This window comes from Cottoperca gobio, chromosome 5, assembly GCF_900634415.1.
Source record: "Cottoperca gobio chromosome 5, fCotGob3.1, whole genome shotgun sequence".
Classification (NCBI taxonomy): domain Eukaryota; kingdom Metazoa; phylum Chordata; class Actinopteri; order Perciformes; family Bovichtidae; genus Cottoperca; species Cottoperca gobio.
Genome location: NC_041359.1, coordinates 19,075,113 through 19,094,189, shown reverse-complemented (window position 1 = coordinate 19,094,189; position 19,077 = coordinate 19,075,113). Strand labels below are relative to the sequence as shown.

The 19,077-nt window shown below is 43.1% G+C and overlaps 1 protein-coding gene across 1 annotated transcript in view; it reads left to right on the top strand.

Moving 5' to 3' along the window:
- Positions 1 to 19,077, top strand: part of LOC115008910 (inositol 1,4,5-trisphosphate receptor type 1-like) — a 72,197-nt gene that overhangs the window by 37,785 nt on the left and 15,335 nt on the right. Inside the window, 12 exon segments of the mRNA XM_029432800.1 lie at positions 4,298 to 4,345; positions 5,790 to 5,922; positions 7,466 to 7,653; positions 12,294 to 12,477; positions 12,652 to 12,905; positions 14,292 to 14,492; positions 14,600 to 14,710; positions 15,086 to 15,181; positions 15,458 to 15,604; positions 15,732 to 15,839; positions 16,362 to 16,554; positions 17,721 to 17,843. Coding sequence (XP_029288660.1) covers positions 4,298 to 4,345; positions 5,790 to 5,922; positions 7,466 to 7,653; positions 12,294 to 12,477; positions 12,652 to 12,905; positions 14,292 to 14,492; positions 14,600 to 14,710; positions 15,086 to 15,181; positions 15,458 to 15,604; positions 15,732 to 15,839; positions 16,362 to 16,554; positions 17,721 to 17,843 — 1,786 coding nt within the window.

Sequence of the window (19,077 nt, the reverse complement as noted above, 5' to 3'; positions counted from 1 at the left end):
AGCTGCTGTGGCTGTGTGTTTGTAGGTAGTAGAGGCTTTAGGCACAGCCGGTAACAAATAGTGGTAGGGCTGATTCCTGCCATAAACCGTTCTGTAGATCAACTGACAACGGTGAGAGAGAGAGATGGAGAGATGGAGAGAGAGAGAGAGATGGAGAGAGAGAGAGGGAGAGGGAGATATGAGTGCTGTGTCTGACTGCATGTTGTGCAAAAGAGTTGTGTTATTCCAAGTTCCAAGGTGAGTCACTTGCTGGCTGGGCAAACGGCCAGTGCTGTATTTACATGCCCGACTCTCTGCCAATGTAAGCACCGAGTCAAGTAAAAGTCATTTGGGGACATATTTACTGTTCCATTAATTCCATTTGATTTGATTTTATACACAGAATGAAAACGCATAACAGAAGTGAAAGAGAGTTATGGGCTTACGGTATAATAATTATAAATAAATAAAAGGAAACGAATAAAGAGAACTAAGAGACTAAATTAACTTAAAAAAAAAAATTGGCTCCAAAATGGTATGTAAGTGAGACATGCCGCGTCTGGTTTTACGAAAAGGAAGGTGAAGATAGTAAAGCCATGTACGCCTTATCACTTCCTTCCCTCGCTTTTTCTTTTCATCAAAGCGCTTTATTGTCTCTCTCTGAAGGGTGTTTCCCCTGCTTCTCCTTTAGGGGCCAATAGGGGGCACTGTGACTGTGTGCATGCCGTGTATGTGTGTATTAATGAGTGTGAGGGGCTGTGGCAGTCATTGAGGCTGTGTCCTAGTTTTCCTTCCCTGAGAGCTGCACGATTCCTGGGCCCCTGCCAACTCTGGGCTGAGGTTACATAAGAACCAGGCTTTTTTTTTTCTTCCTGGAACTCAGCCCCTCTGCTGATGTGTGACCTTCAGCAGTAATTGCTAATAAAAGTGTGGAGGAGCTGTTTACCCACTGTGTGTGTGTGTGTGTGTGTGTGTGTGTGTGTGTGTGTGTGTGTGTGTGTGTGTGTGTGTGTGTGTGTGTGTGTGTGTGTGTGTGAGAGAGAGATGATCCCTTCACACACCTGGTAAATGTTGTTGTGTATCCGTCTGTTTACACATGAGAAGCAGCTCTAAGAGTGGCAGTTGAGAGGAAGCGTGCTCCTCTGCCCGCCCCAGGTGCCAATCTTTATCTCTTCTCCTCCTTTTCCCTATTTTGCCCCTCTAAATCATTGAGACACAATTCCTCAGCTACTCTCCACTTCCACTCACACCCTTCCTCACATGGATGCAAACACACACCCACGCTGTGTAAACTAAATGGAGTCGGCGGTGAGTGTTGTTTGTAGGTGTGATGCGATGTAGTTGGCTCGTGTCTCCCCAGTCGCCCTTTGAGCAAAGCAGAATTGCATAGTATATGATTTAAAGAGGAACATGGTGAATGTGTGTGTGGGGGTCACATGAAGTAGGTTTGGTATTGTGCATAATAAGGTATTAGAAAGGCACATGGAATAGAGAGACGGTGATAGACGTGCATGTTTGACCTCCCCAATGTGTGCATACCACACTGTTGCAAAATGTCAGGGAGGTGATTTATCAGCTAAATGCTCTTTGGCTGTCAGAGTGACATAAGAGGAGAGGAGTGTTGGGCTCCTCTCTTCACCTGGCCTCCTGTGATTGTGGCCTAGTCCAAGCTGTTATGCAAGCCCTCCATGTTGGGAGTAAGTCATGTTTCATCCCTTGGCAAGCTTTTCAGTGGATGGATTTAGAAGAATCTTTTTTTATTCAACTTTTAAATTATAATCCAGCATCTGGCTCGCTTTTTCATCCACTCGACACATTTTCTCTCGCACTCACGGCGGTGCTTTTTTTTGCCCGCTCTGGTCAAGACAGAAAATTAATTTAGCAGAGCTGGTGTAGATGTAGATGTAGGTCAGTTGCAATGAAAATGACTTTTTAATTTAGTCTGCTTTTCTGTCTGCACATAACAAGCAGCCGAGCGGTAAACCCCAGCATTCATGTCATTCACCACTGGTTTAAACATGACTCAGTCTCAGTCTGCAAAGACAAAAAAAACACCTCAACAAAAAGTAGAATGCACTCTCTGTGCATGCGTGTGTGTGTGTGTATGTGTGTGTGTGTGTGTGTGTGTGTGCATATTGTCGAACTTAGAGGTGTTAGACTGATCAGGGGTTTGCCCCGGGGAGTTTCCAGTTTGGTGGAATGCACTGTAGTCGGGCGGATGTGGCAGCTGTAAGTAAGGGGTTACCCTGCGGTGTGTATGGTTGGACCGGGGGAAGATAGCTGCACATATGAACTCTGATCAGCATATTGTTTTGTGCTTTGATGCGGTGACAGTGAGGCTGTGTCCACAGACTTATGGACGATGTTGGAGGCCCGCCCGACCTGCCGCTGAACTCTGCTCCACTGAGTTGTCTTTAGACGACCCAATCGTTGTGCTTGTCAAGAGAAGTGTTTGAAGCGTTGGCACAAAACAATCCAAGACTTGGTGCAAAGCCGAGTACAAGTCATAAACTTTGAGTTTTGCTCGTCAACAGATCACTGGAATTATTAGAAATAGTAATGAACCTTGAATAATTATTTAAAAAGAGATCCATGGTCAACCTAATAGTGTAGCTTTAAAACAACGTGCTGAAATGAGTCTGTGTTTTCCCTTTGCTTCCTTCACACCGTGTCCATGTCTGTCACTTTCTCTCTTACATTCTTTCCTCTTCAAAGCACTGAACCACACAAAGGTTTTCAGGTGAACAGAAGGATTTAGGGTTCCTTTATGGGTTGAGACATTTAAAAACCTATTAAAGTATCAGCTTATTCAACAGAGGGATACACAAGGAAAGTGAGCTGTTGAGTTGTGGAGTGAAGATGCTCTGTGTCGGGCTGGAGGCTGTGAACACTGATGTTTTTGAGCAAAGGATTCTGCACAGATGTCTATTTGTCAGCTATACAGTGTAATTATGATGCAGGGTTAGCCTTGCTACTTTACTTCCATGGCACCATATTCCTCATTGTTACCCAGCAAAATAGTTGTGAGTTGTTCCAGTGAGGGGTATTTTTAGTCACCAAAGTTTTGTTAAGTTTACCACCTGCAAAGTACACACCAGAGACATTACATTATATAGATAAACTCTGCTAACTTACCATATTTGGTACATGCAGTAGCAACACTACATATCAAAAGTAAACACCCTCTGAATATGGATGCATACAGTTCATCGTGCCCTTGACCCTGACCGACGGAGAGAGACTAGTTCACATGTCAGGGTTTGTTAATCCTAGTGTGTTTGTTCGCTCTCTCGCCCTCTCTCGTCTTTCACTTCTGCCTCTTGCCCTCTGTGCTTTTGGTGACAGGTGGTAACTGTGAGCAGCTCTGTGTCACTGGTTTAGTGACCTGGTTCCTTTTTGGTGTTATTATGTAACTCTAACCCCATCGCCCCTCGCCAATCCTCTCTCCTCATCTGCCTGTCCTAGTGTGTCCTTTTTTTACATAACAATTTATGTGGAACTTTTTACCAGTTTCCTTTTCCTCCTGGTGAAATACATGGAGGCACTGAACTTTGATACTGCAAAATGGAGTCTAACCTGAATTCCTATTGTTTGAGTGAACCATTAAGGAAATTAGAACACAGACGAGGGAAAACAACAGATCTCAGTGCTCTACAGTCGATTATTGTGTGTTTTCATCTTGCTCAGAACATGGTTCAAAGTGACAACCTCTCCCCTGGTGTTTATTCATGTCTGACTTAGTCTTAGTTTTTCACATAAAATAAATGTTTGTTGAATGAGGTGACACAATGAGTTGATAAGTGAACATTAGAAATGCAGTTTTGCCTTTTTGGCAGAGCCAAGCTAGCTGTTTCCCCCCCCCAGTCCTTTTGCTAAGCTACCCTCACCAGCTGCTAGCCTAGCTCCAGCTTCATATTCACAGTACAGACATGGGTGGTTTTGATCTTCTCATCCAATTCTCGGCAAGAAAGCCAATCATTATATTTCCCAAACTAGTCATTCTGAGACAGCAACTTGAGATAAATTAAGAAAGAAAGCCAACTGCTCGAAGACGATTAAAAACATTTACATGATCTTTAACATATAATTAATGGTATTAGTAGTCACACTGTACACATCTCCTGTCTATAATGCTTCCCTGGTTTCTAAAGGTAAATGCATGGCAATTCACAGCGAGCAGACCTTTGCATGGCCACTGAGCATGAGCTGAATAGGAACACTAATGATATGGTTATTAACCTGATAATTGCCTGCATGAATACTAACCTTGTGTTTGTATCTGTTTGACCACTGTGCTCACACTCCTCACTGCACCCAGCAGCTGGATCAGAACCAGCCTGAGAAGCTGTTGGAGGACCAGAAGAGGGTAGGTACTCCCAACAGCATGGCAGCTGAACTCAAAGCGTCGATACTTCAGAGATTCAGAGAGGGTTTTAGACTTACAGCATTTATGCATCTTAAATGAAAAATGACCTTTTCTCCCAGCTTTGTGTGTTTCTGATCACTTCCCTTCACTGCTTGAAGTAACACACCTAACCACCCAGTCACAGCTAACTAATGTTTAACTGAAGGAAGAAAAAAAGAAATGTTACTTTCACACCATAGTTCCCTCTGCCTCCTTTCTCTCATGGTGTTCATGGCAATTGATATTCTAGAACAACAATAATAGAGTTCATCAATATATATATAATAATAATAATTATATATATATATATATATATATATATATATATATATATATATATATATATATATATATAATAATAATTATTATATATATAGTTATCATCTCCAAGAGAAGAACATTACTTAGCAAGCAGGTATGTTCAACGGCTGTTCAGCTGTTGATTAAATGTCCCTAACAAGGCGTCCTCATTATTATTCAAAGCCGTGCAACTGTTTTCCGGGGGGGGTTATAATTTCACTATATCTAAAATGTAGTTTTTATTACTCACCAACTTTTTCAACAAGTTTACAAAGACAACACAATTTCAACTCTGTGTGCTGGTTTCATAGTTTCATTAAATGACTCATCCTTGACACGGGCCAGGTCTGTGCCAACAGTTTTGGATTTGGCTCATGACTCGAGACTTCAGAAGAAGGGCAGTGCTCCCGAATGAGACCAGGGAGTCATCTTCTGAATACGGCTGATCATACCGTGCCGGTACACACAATACACACCGTTGACTAACTTCCTGCCAATAAAAGATGAGAATAGTGTTCTTCACACCTCCTACATAAACTAATCTTGACCTCCAGAGCTATGGCAGCTGAGCTTACATAATGCCCCTGTCGTCTAGCATGGACCACCCACAGCTGACAATAATTTGCACATAACGTGCTCCAACGAAAAGAAAAAAACAAACTTCTTTCCTTTACTTTAGCCCATGGGAGGTCTGTCAGGTAGCTATGAGCTGCGGTTGCTATAACAACAACAAAGTCGTGCTGACGGTGGATGAGTCACTGTGTGAGGGCTGAGCCCAGGTCCGTCTACAGCGAACACCTCACATTGTCGCTACACAGGGTCGCTGCTGCTGATTGATCAGTGGTGGTCGTGTGGGTGGTGGTCAAATTAAGGTTATGTCTTGCAAAGAAATTCATGACTTATTTTCTTAAAAGGTAAAGTTGATGTAGTTTCTCCACAGTGCATCGTCGTTATCGTTTCCTGACATCAATAAGTGGGTTTTGGTGTCTTTTATGTGCATCCAAAATGCACAATATATCATTGATGATGCATGTTCCCTGTTATACAACAGCTCCTGCTGCTGACATCACATCATTACATCCTTCCCTTTCTTTCCCTCTCACAGGGCGAGGCACTGAGACAGATTCTGGTGAACCGTTACTATGGCAACTTTTATCAAAGTGGTGGGCGGAGGGACAGCCTGACATCATTTAGCAACGGCCCCCTCAGTCCGGTAGGACCCGGCAAAAACCAATCAGGTGGGAAGCTGTTGCTCTTTTTCGACACAGACCACAGAAGTTTGTTGTTAAGTCTTTGAAGTAAGAAGTGATGAGTGGTTTAGTTAGCGCACACAAGGCCACCAAAACACTGATTTCAACATATCTAATTGAGCTTCTGCCAAAGAGAGGCATGACTTTGCTGCCAGTAATGACTACAACTACTATCGGGGCAAAGTCCAGATAAACCTTTTTCTTTTCAGTTAGCCAAAATGTTTTCTGCCCCTGAAGTCATAGTAAAGCAAGGTTCTTTCAATAATGTTATATAAGGTTAGGACTCTATCTGTCTGGCCCTGAGCCGGTTATCAGCTGCTGTGAGCTGCCCTTTGAGCACACAGAGCACAACACACACCTGATAACGTGGTCATTGTGTTACTATCTGCAGTCAAAATACTGAATACTGAATCTCTGTGCAGTGGTCCTCCTTCTATTTGAGCATTTGGTTTAGATATGTAACATTTTATCTGCATGTAGATGTTGGAGGACATATTGGTGGAGTGTTTTTTCATATACATTCAGTGCCGCCATAATGACCTTGTAACCAGAACGGCTTCCAGGGTGCGACACCATAATGTATGCAGACTGTGTATTAAACATGTGTGATGAATGACTCGGATGTATTTTTAACTCGTCTGAAAGACACCCGAAAGTCACTCTGATTCCAGGTTCACCGTCTCTCCCATGTGCACCAAGATTTTGGCAAACTTCCAGACTACAGGACGCTTAACGTTCCTCTGTGTAATCCACTTCTCGCTGTTGCTAGGTGACAGGCTGCTACTTCCAGTGAAAACAGCCTTCGCACCTGTTGCAGAAACGAGAGCCAGGCAGGCTGAGAAATCCACATGTACCCTGAAGCTGAGGCCTCAGGGGACAAATGTGCTGGCAAAGTCATGTACAGTTACTCTGGTTAGTACAGGGTTAGCATCGCAGTAGTTAAACATCTCAGTGATGGCCCGTTTAGTGAATCATCTTTGTATGTAACAAATAATCCGTCTTTTATGTTGCATTAAATTCATTATTTAGTTTTCCTCCTCCTTTTTTTTTTTTAAATGTAGGTTTTTATGTTTAATATTGTGTCAAATTTCATTATCAAGCTTTGGAGTTTGTCAAATATTAAAGGAAATAAACCAAATAAACTAAAATCATTTTGACATTACAGAATTATATATTTAATATTATAGTTATTTTCCAAAGAATGGCAGGCTCAAATGAGAAAAATATTATAAAATATACAGATTAATACAAAATGTATCAGGCTTCTACACTTGCAGATATTGTAAAGTAGGATGGCAGCATTTTACTTAAGGAAGACTAAACTGACTGTATTGTAATGTCAGTAAACGTCTTGTATCGATCATGTCGGCATCTCTTTTCTTTGTTAAATACCTGCAAATGACTGGCTCCTCTTTAAATGCACTTGATTGTGCTTATATGATCTGAATGGACACTGGAAGGTATTAATCTCATAAACCTCATATACCTGGTACATCTGATTCTTATCCGTCACACTGTCTCTGTCTTTCAGCGTTAGGGGGTCCTGGGGGCCTGAGTCGTGCGGAAATGAGCCTGGCAGAGGTCCAGTGTCACCTGGACAAAGAGGGAGCCTCTGACCTGGTCATTGACCTCATCATGAACACCACTAGTGACCGAGTCTTCCAAGAAAGCATCCTCCTGGCTATTGCATTGTTGGAAGGTGGAAACACCACCATCCAGGTCAGTGTGTGACAAATGTGGAACGTGGAAACTGAAGGGACATCCTCGTGTCAACTCTCTACGTTTGAACAACTCATCTGCTCCAACATGTCTGAACCTGTGTTATTGTAAAATAATACAAATGACACACTTACCGATTTCCCTTACGTACCGTGATCTGCAGGGTTTTAAGTTCATGGGCTGTTATCTACGTAAAGGCTCACCTTATCCTGCAGTGCATCGGTAGATGATCTGGTCAAATTTGGTCAGTGAACAGAACTCAATGTACCATGGGCGGTGTCCATTACGAGAGGGTCTACAGTATATGGGTCAGTGTGCCACCATAGCTGCACATACATTACCAAGCCGGGTCTTTTCCCCCCACATCCAGCACATATCATGTGGCTAAAAGGCCAGGCCTGCCAGTAGTTTGTAGATTACATTAAAATATTCTTGATTTAATATTTGGCTGATGTGTGCATTACGCGACATTAATGAATGTTCTGTCCCTCTTTGCTTTAGCCTGAGCCACTCTAACCCCTCTATCTCTAACGGTCTCTCTTTTTCATATCTCTGTGTCTGTTGCTCTGTCTGTTGATCTCCCCGTCTTTCCATCTGTCCGTCCTTCTGTGTGTTGTTGTGTAAGCACGGGGCTTGCATAATCAGATTAGAGCGAGGAAGATAATGCTTTGGCTTCCCACGGCTGCTGCAGAGCTACATCACGTGATCCATCTGCGTTACATAAGGCCTGTGTGAATGAACAATGAGGAATGTCTCAGCCTTCAAAACATTCCAGCCTCTCTCGCTCTCGATCCCCTCGCGCTCTCTTGCCGGCCCAAACTGGGTCATGCTGGGCCTCCGGAACTGGGGCAGTGGGGAGAGAGGGCGGAGGGACGGGGAAACACAGAGGGGATTGAGGAGAAACTGCAGCTCCTCTCACCCTTGCATTCTTAAGTTTGTTCTGTAAAGGGAGGTTTCTTTGGGGGGGGGGGGGACTACTCTGTATGCAGGGCTAGAAATGTGCCACATAGTACAAATATTTGTGTAGTTTGAGTTACTGGATGATTTCCTAAAATAATTGTGAACAGTGTACAGAAGTGTGAGGTTCTTTTCTTTTGACTGCTTGAAAATGATAAAAACAAGCGTACCTTTTCTGCAAACTTAAAGTGTCACCATGAGAGAAAACTGACTACTTTAGCTCTCTGCTCTCTTCAAGAAAAAGCACCTTCAGCATAACGGGAGTTGCTTTTTTGTCTCTGTCTGCATCTGACATGCCAAGCCGAGCACCTGTTGGGTCTTGGATATCCTGTTCTCATGTAACACAGTTAACTATTTACTTAAGACCTAGAAATAAACCACACGGAATAACTCAAGAGTGCATGCACAGTCACTCATTTACACAGACACCGTCTCGTTCTGCTGTCAAGCAAAGCTATTGCACATGTCTTTGGACGTCTTGAATGTTTTACAGTCGGTGCTTTCTAGACTTGTCGGCTCATCGCCGCTCCTCTTTGTGTCTGTCACACGCCAGCTCTTCTGCAACAGCCCTGAGAGAACTCAGAAAAGCTGTAATTGTGTTGTGACATTTCACTCGTCAGCCATCTGGCGGTACAACCGCATGGCATGATGTTCTGCTTCCCTCCAAAACTCTTGCATTGCAGGTGCATTGCAAAAACAAAACAATATGCAGTAGACAAACTCTCTTTTCAGGTGGAAAAGAAACGAGAGAGGTGGCTCGTTTTCTAAGGAAAGAAGGAAGAGCAGTTGGAGGAGAGCAGAGCTGCATTTGGTTTGCATGCGGTGCTGGCTGACATGAGAAGGAGGGTGAGAGGGAAAGGGAGCGAGAGTATAAATAGCTGTTGCATAACATCCCTTTGTTGATGCCAAGTGGCGGAACGGAAGGAGAGAAGGGAAAGCGCTATGACCTTGTTTTTCAGTTTTGTCCGCCCCCATCTCGCCTCACTCAGGGTTTGTCTCCATGGATACAGACAGGCACTGTGTTTACCCAACACTGCGGGGGGGCCCTGAGATGCTCCTCTCTCTCATTCATCCTCCTCTGTTACCGTCACTCCATTGTCTCCTTGACCACCATGTGTTACCTCATCCATAACATCATCCCTCCATCACAACCCCGCTTGTCCTCGCTTTCCCAGTGATATCAAAACACAGATGGTGTCTTGATGCGGCGGCACAGATTTTGTCACAGCGTGTGTAAAGGACCAGCATCGAAACACTACAGAGGCAGCATTGTGGTTACACATGAAAGTTTATGTTTTCGTTTCTGAGTCATTGTAAGCAACCTCACATATAATTCTAAAGAAACCATAAAATGAAAGTCTGCCGTGGTGTTTTTCTTCACTGTGGTGTCTCAGCTTTACGCACAAGGCTTTGTCCTTGTTTCAGTGACTCACTCGATCCACGAAACTCAGCTCAGTTCTTAGAAACAGCGTTCCTGTTTAAAAAAATGACTAACGGTCTTCTGCTACGAGTGAAGAATTTCACTGCTGGACACAATAACTCTTAAATGACCAATACATTCACCTCCCAGCCACCATCAATCAAACACACTCACCTCTACCGCTGTGAAACATAATGGCTCAGATAACCCTGATCCATAAGATCAAATACCCCTGCCGGCACGGAGCTCGTCCTGCCAACCCTGCACCGTTAGCCCGACTGCACACTGAGACTGAAGGCAGTATCTCTAACCTGGGTTATCCCAGAGATGAGGACAGCAACATTAATAATATGATAGGCAGTGGAAAATGAACGTAATTACATAAGGATGAAGTTGGCAGAGATTTAGGGAGAATACTGTAATACTGCATGTGTGTGTGGGTGTGTCTTCTCAAAAATTGGCATGTGCCGTTTTGCCGGAGACAGCTGACCTAGTTTTGTGAGAGTAAAAGTCAGCATATTAGCGTATGCGCTCTCCAGCTTGTCTGTTTGTGTATGTGTGTCTGTGCATGTTTGTCTGTGTGTATGTGTGTGTGTGAGTTATGTAATAGGAAAGGCTGAGGGTGGGGGGTGGGCTTTTCTCTGTGTTTGCTCCGGTCCAATCGATGTGTGTTAACCTGGGCCTCATGCCTCACCCCCAGGCAGGAATGACAGTCACGGCACCAAATTCACACTTCACTCCTCAGGCATGCTTTGAGTTGTGAGCTGTGAGTGGCTAGCCAGTGGTGCAGCTAATCCTCGCCTCTGCGCTCTCCACTCTGTCATCAAGTTGTTTATTGCGTGATGGCCTTGCTTAGGCAGCTCTCTCTCCCCCCCTCCCTCTCCCCTAGCTACTATCTCCTTGTCCCTGAGTGTTTGGCAGAGTGTGTACGTGCAGGAGGGCTGCTACTCAGTGGTGGAGGGCCTGGGTGGGGCACAGTAAGGCTCTGGAATCTGCTTTGGGGCACAAGCACACAGTTATGTCATTGTTTCTTTGCAAGACACTCGGCTGCAAACCTGTGTTAGCTCCGCTCTGTGTTCTGTTAATAGGCGGCTGCCTGCACTCTCTTGTTTGGCTGGACACTTTTTAAAATGTTGAATGAAAAGATTTGGCCGTGTGTTAAACATTGAATTACAATGCATATAAACCTCTTAGTGGAAACACATCCTCAAAGTGTCCCTGAAGTAGGAGACGCAAGGCTTTTTTTCTTGTCCATTTTGCTCCATGTTTTCTTTGTGACTTTCATGTGTTTGTTTCCTCCACTAGCCCAGTTTTACATCTAACCTGGAAAGACAGATGGTTATGTAACAACTGGCCTAGATACTGTCGGATAACATTCCCTCCCTATATCTCGCTCTCGTTTTCCCGCTCACAATAACCTTATTCCTTCTTCGGTGTCTGTCTTTCGCCTCTCTTTTTTTTCCCCTGCTCCCCATCATCTCGGTTTCTCGATCTGTGTAAGTAGGCCAGGCTTCTCCCTTTTCGTGTCATTTTTCACCCCTGGTCGAAGCCTTTCCATAGGCTGCAGCAGATAACATCTCTTACATAATCAAAACAACAGTCCTGTGGGTTGGGACACGGTGTATGCATTACGCTCGCGGGCTCGAAAGTGTTCCAATTTTGCATGACCCCATTCCACTGCAGTAACTGCAGCGTTTAAACTTTCCTGTCGCAGTAAATCCAGACTTCCCTTTATTTATATGTGTATATATAGTTTTGTGAAGGTCCAGTTTCCCTCATATTAAGTGATGATTTAGTCGTAAAGTTGTGACAGAATATGTGTGCACGGAGAGACGAGGAGTTTGAAACCAGATCTTAAAGTCTATGTTCCCTGTTCCAACATCACGTTCACTGGGTTTGACCTTAGCTCACTGCACTCTAAATAACTTAGCAGCTGCATAATACAAACATGGAGGGGAAAATAAATGCATGTGGTCATTTATATTAGGTCTGAAACTAATTACTATTTTCATTATCTATTAATCCGTTTTTTACGGTAACCTCTTCAAATGACTTGTTCTGTCCAACCAACAGGCTGAAACTCCAAGATACAACATTTTGAAATGAAATACAGAATACAGAAAATATTCACAATGGAGAAGCTGGAACCAGAAGAACTTAAGAACTTAATGTTTTTGCTTAAAGAATGATTGACATGATTAATCGATTATCAAAATATCAATTTTCTCTCTTTTCTTCTTCTCTTCTTGTCTCTTGTGTCCAGCGTTCTTTCTTTTGCCGTCTGACTGAAGACAAGAAATCAGAAAAGTTCTTCCGGGTCTTCTACGACCGTATGAAGCTGGCCCAGCTGGAGATCAAAGCCACGGTGACGGTGAACACCAGCGACCTGGGAAACAGGAAGAGAGATGATGACAGCCAGGATAAAGACGTTCCTGCTCGCAAAAAAGGTCAAAGGTCACGTACTATGATCTGAAGTATGAATTTATGTCAGGTTCTTACCAACAGATGCTAAGACAAGCTACAATTGGATAATTAAATTATTATATAACTTGTTTGTAAAGAACATTCATGTGGGTTTCGTCTGCATCCTGATTCCCTGTTTGGTGCCCGTCTCTGTTTAGCCAGAGACTCAGCGGTGGTCATGACGGAGGATGTGAAAGAGCAACTACTGGAAGCCTCGTCTGCCACCAAGAAGGCCTTCAACTCTTACCGGCGTGAAGCAGACCCTGAGGATCATTTCAACTCAGCGGACGGACAGCCCAGCACTGGGGACAAGAACCAGGACGAGGGAGAAATGAGTTTTGTAGTCGTTATCATGCAGCCCATCCTTCGCTTCCTCCAGCTGCTTTGTGAGAATCACAACCGCGACCTACAGGTGGGACAGACTGATATCCAGACTCTATTAGTTTTATAGATATCCTGTAGTGTGGATCCTACTTGGCTACAGTACCTTCCTTTCTACAAACCAGGGCTGCCCAAAGTTTTCCCTGCCAGAGGTTTTTTTAATTGCATTACATTACGCTTCATTTAGCTGATTACAAGGATACAACTGCGAACAGTACAAAAGCTTCAAATAAGCCAAACAAAAGTGCAACATACAAAGAACAGTTTAATTATTATTATTATTATTATTATTATTTTTTATTAAATTAAATGTAATCAAAATTATTTGATTTAAATTGATTAAAATAAATACATATATTATATAAATTGCTGTTAAAGCCATGCAAAAATGCTCTGTAAATATATAGGCTCCCTAATTATTAATTACCCTAGTATCATTTTGCATCTAAATAAAAATAAAATACAATAGATGCTTTAGTTTTGGCCCTCCAAGTGAAAGGTTTTATGCACCCCTGCTCTAAACCATAGTTTGAGGCATGCTTTTACCTTTTGGCTGTAGGTTTTAAACACAGGTCTCATGATTCTTCTAACAATGCTAATTCCCTTTATCATCAGTGTCATTTGTATTAGAGGCCAGGACTGACTTCTTCAGGCTATGGAGATGACTTCTCTGGCACATCATTATTTAAAGACGTATGAAAGGAAAACTGTATACTTTAATTTCTTGCGTTCAGAGTCGTCTGATTTTTCTCTCTTTCACTGACGGTTTAATTTACTCAACTTCAAAGTCCTACTGTCAATTTGAGAAAGAAGGCAGCTGGAGAACTTTATTAGGTTGAGATCATTGTGCAAACCTAAGAGCGATGCCTGCAGATGTCTTGCACTACTTTTATAATTAAAATAACGTGTGCATGTAATTTCTTCAAATATTACTTCCCTTTTGTAAAAGACAAGAGAGAATATGAACATCTTAGTGGCTAAGCTAATTTAAAGGTTGAAATAACATTCCTCTTATTAACTGCTCCCTCCTGTGTGACAGAGATCTATACTATATATCTAAAAGTTGTACGTCGTTATCTCTGCCTTTTTCAGCACCGACTTTACTTTCTGTAGAATGTAAAATTCCTGTCGGTGCACAGACCTTACTGGAAAGATTTACGGCACATGATTCAATCCTGCAAAGGATTCATTTTGTGGCACAGTGGCTGCTGGCACAGCGGCACGCTTCTGATGAGAAAGTCGAGTTCACCAGAGCAGACGAGGACTGAAACGGAGATATTGGTGCTAACTTAAAAGTTCCTCTGAGCTCTGACAGACGAAGGAGTTAGTTGTTAGTGGCTGTTTGCTTTTCTTTGGGTTATTATTATTACACAGACTTATCCCAGTCATACTAACCCAACCACTTTTATGGTCTCAGAACTTCCTTCGCTGTCAGAACAACAAGAACAACTACAACCTCGTGTGTGAGACTCTGCAGTTTTTGGACTGTATCTGCGGCAGCACCACAGGAGGTCTCGGTCTTCTGGGACTGTACATCAACGAGAAGAACGTTGCCCTCATCAACCAAACTCTGGAGAGTCTCACAGAGTACTGCCAAGGCCCCTGCCATGAAAACCAGGTACATAAAGAGACTACGCCAGAGGGGAGGACCTGGACTGTACAAGGGCACGTCTGTCTGTACGTGTATCTGTCTTTTTCATAAATGTTTTATTTTATTTCCTCCAGAATTGCATTGCCACACACGAGTCCAATGGAATTGATATCATAATCGCCCTGATCCTTAATGACATCAACCCACTTGGGAAAAAGCGGATGGACCTGGTGTTGGAGCTCAAGGTGAGTTGGCTGGGCTGGCGTTCTGTAAGTAAAGTGGAGGAAGGATCTACACCTTTGTGTGAAGCGGGGGAACGGGTTTACTCTGGGATCCTGAGCCAAAATGAGTTTTAACAAAACTGAGCAGTAGTTTCCTTTCACAGCAGGATGGAATATCACTAACAGGCTACAGGTATAAGAGCTGGACATTCATTCGTCTGAGCTAACCTAGCTTTTGTGCTTGCCTGCCAAGACAAATAGCTGTAGAGTGCATTTGCCCAGAGCACCAGGATTTCTGTCTGTTTTCTTTGGATTTAGAAACTGACAGAGCTTAAGTTCTTATCTTAGAGCTCTCTTTTCCCCTGCCTGCTTTCTCTCTTCTTCTTTTTTTAATCTCAGAACAATGCATCCAAGCTGCTGCTCGCCATCATGGAGAGCCGCCATGACAGTGAGAACGCAGAGAGGATCCTGTACAATATGAGGCCTAAAGAGCTGGTGAGGAGATGTTGTTGTGCTTCTTTTCCTTTTGTCAGCTGCTTACATCTCAAATACAAGCTAGCTGGTTGTTCAGTCTCACAGGTGTGTGTGTGTGTGTGTGTGTGTGTGTGTGTGTGTGTGTGTGTGTGTGTGTGTGTGTGTGTGTGTGTGTGTGTGTGTGTGTGTGTGTGTGTGTGTGTGTGTGTGTGTGTGTGTGTGTGTGTGTGTGTGTGTGTGTGTGTGTGTGTGTGTGTGTGTGTGTGTGTGTGTGTGTGTGTGTGTGTGTGTGTCCAGGTGGAGGTGATAAAGAAGGCTTATCTGCAGGGAGAGGTAGAGTTTGAGGACACAAAAGAGGAGGAGGAGGAGAACGGGGAAGAGGAGGAACACGATGCAGCTTCCCCCCGAAATGTTGGTCACAACATCTACATTTTAGCTCACCAGGTCTGCTGTGCATCTCTGCAACATGTTTCTCCATTCATCCAAGAATATAATGAGCCACACACATCATCCATGTGTTGTTTGTTCTTTTGTGACGTGCTCACTTGCTGGCTGTGTGTCCTCTGCACAGTTGGCGCGACATAATAAGGAGCTGTCCATGATGTTAAAGCCAGGAGGGGCCAATGGAGAGGGAGATGAGGCCTTGGAGTTCTACGCCAATCACACTGCTCAGATAGAGGTCCTAACACGCAACCCTGTCACATTAACTAGTTGAAGCCCTCTGTAGTAGATTTTCACAAAAACAATCATCTATTTCTGAGACTGTGGGCCCCCTCAACCCCCCTTAGTTAAGTTGCTTAGTTTCCATTAATTCCTGAATGCCTATGGCATCATGATTATGTTATTTGATCTCATAGACACTTAAATTCATTAATTCATTAGTTTGTGACGATTTGAAAGTGGGAAAAACAGTCAAATTCTCCTAAACTATTGCATCAGAACTATCTTTTTAACCGAATCGCACACATTTGGACTATTCTATGTGTTCTTCTTTTGATAACTAATCTTAGATTTTTCACTTCCATTCACTGAGCCTCCCCTAAAAGGTGTTTGGGGCCCCCACATGGAGGCTCCTTCCAACTTTAAAAACCTCTGCTCTAGAACACTGAATGTTTATTTTATATTTTGTGACAGTTTCTTTATAAATATACAATAATGTGGACCTGCCGATGCCAAAGTGACTGTGCGTCTCTCTGTTCAGATTGTGCGTCAGGACCGCACCATGGAGGAGATCGTGTTCCCCGTGCCTAACATCTGTGAGTTCCTGACGTCCGAGTCAAAGCTACGAGTCTACTACACCACGGAGAGAGACGAGCAGGGCAGCAAGATCAACGACTTCTTCCTGCGAGCAGAGGATCTCTTCAATGAGATGAACTGGCAGAAGAAACTCAGAGGTAGGGTCAAGACGTAGCATGAGTGTGGTGCACGTAGTGGTCAGTTGATCCAGGATCACCTTTGTACAAATAAATGACTCATTTGTGCTGCAAGATTTGGTGAGAAGTGCAATAACACTCCAACAAGGTTATCATGACCACTTTATTGTCTTCATAAATATGTGAAAGGTGGTTTAGGTTATGCAGTTTAGGTGAATCGGAAACTCCAAAATGTAGTGAATGTTGTTGTGTGCCCAGTGGTGTACCCCGCCTCTTGCCCAATGCATGCTGGGATACACCTCACTGCCTGCGAGCCTGAACAGGACGAGGGAGTTTGGAAAATGCATGGAAGCATGACATCAGGGCCAACAATGTCATCCTGTGTGTGTGTGTGTGTGCTCTCGTGTTAAGTGTGTGCATGTTTCCACTTTCTAAAAGCAGACAGGGGCTTTCCACATTGTTTGAGCCGTGAAACATTTGTACAGTAACCTTATGAATCACAACTGAGAGCCTGCTTGCTCACGCACACAAACACACACAGACCCGCACCCACATATTTCTAATCCTAGTACGAGACTGCTTACCCACGCAGAGATATATTTTGTCTCTCACTTAGAAGAAGCGATGGACATGGAAAAGTCCCTGCATCTGTTTCTCTCTCCCACTAACCGCAGACGACAGAAAGTGGTCTATTAAAAGTCAGATTGTGTGTCGAAGGTCAAAGTAACACGAGTCTTTGTCTTTATTTTCAGTATCAACATTTTAGCATACATTATTAACAATGTTGTCATTTCTCCACGACACTGTCCTCATGTTACTTTATGTAACGTTATTTCCTTCATGGCGAGCCAGTTATGTTAGATTCTCACAAGATCTTACTTTCAAGTTCACCCCACAGCTTGTTCACACATTGGGTTAATCAATTTAGTGCTAAAACAATTAGTTGATTTAAATAGTTATTCAACAGAAATGTATTGAAAACCTTTATCATCAAATGATGGTTTAAGTCTTTCTTTGTTTCATCTTTATTTATAAAAAGTCCCACATATTGGTCGTACAGTCGTACAGTAGCTTCTTAAATGTGAGGATTTGGGATTTTGTCATTTACTTACCTAAACCATATTGTGTGTGTGTGTGTGTGCGTGTGTGTGATCTAATCTGAACAACCGCACTTCTCTCCTCTTCAGCCCAACCAGTGCTGTACTGGTGCTCCAGAAACATGTCGGTGTGGAGTAACGTTTCCTTCAACCTGGCTGTGCTCATGAACCTGCTGGTCTGCTTCTTCTACCCCCTGGAGGGGGTACATGCAGGTGAGTCGCATGCGAGAAGACGCCAGAGTGTGAGATCCGACTTTTTAAAAGTGAGCCCTGAGTTGCTTGCATTACTGGAAGATGTCACTTCCCGTTTCCAGTCATTTCTTTATAATTTGTACGTTTTGTACTGTGAAGTATATATCAACTTAGTCCTGGTCTTCCTTCATGCATATGAAAGAATTACTGTATCGGTCGTGAATTCTTTAATGCATGTTGATGTTGCAATGTTGGAACATCTAAGAGGCATATTTGTATGTATTGCACTGTTGCATTGAGACTTTTTTTTTTTTTTTTACGAGGGTCAGACAAAGGTTATGCGCTCAACATAGCAAAACAGGAAGAACGAGGACATGTTTTTCTGCTACTGAAAGCCTACTATGGTTTTCAGCCTGCACTGACGTGGCATATTGAAAAGAATAGATGGAGGAGATCTGCTTCAGTGCATCAATAACAACAAAGCATCAATATAGAGCCAGAGATTAGTAAGAACTCATTGCCATATTACGCAAGCCATTTTAGCTTGTACCAAGTTCTTTAGTTGGGATTTTCAACTTTTTCTTTTTACATTTACATCACACTGTGATGTAAGAAAGTATGTGGAAATGATGCGTGTCACATGGAGCAGCCACCGACAGAGATAAAGTTTAAAGAGCTGACTCTCAGTCCCGCCTCAGCATTGACCCACTGATCTCCTTTTTACCTCGATGTTTTTGATCTGCTGACTTCTAATCACCTGATCGGGATTAGGAGCAGGATCTGAGAAGCCCTCGAGCTTTGTTTAAAACACACACACACACACACACACACACACACACACACACACACACACACACACATAGAAGAGCGCCCTGTGTCATTTTAAATTCCCGTAAACAAAGCTTACACTGGCTCAGGTGGGACAAAGCCCTGAACGACATATCAGGGGAAGTCATACATCATGTTTTATACTCCAAGCAATTCAGCGGCCAAATCCTCCTCGGTCATGTTTGTCTATTCTGTTTTCCAAGTGTTGGACGAAATGAAGGAGTCTAGATTGAGTCCAGCTTGCAGGTCATTCCAGAACCAAGAGCTGAAAATAAAGTCTTAGTCAGCACCTTTTCCACCTTTTTTTAGGCCTACATAATTTATTGGTTCCAAGATTGTAGGTAGGATTTTATTAATTTTGTAGCAAATAAAAACTAACAGAGCAGAACAATTAACACCAAATACACCAGTTCAATAATTCATCAAA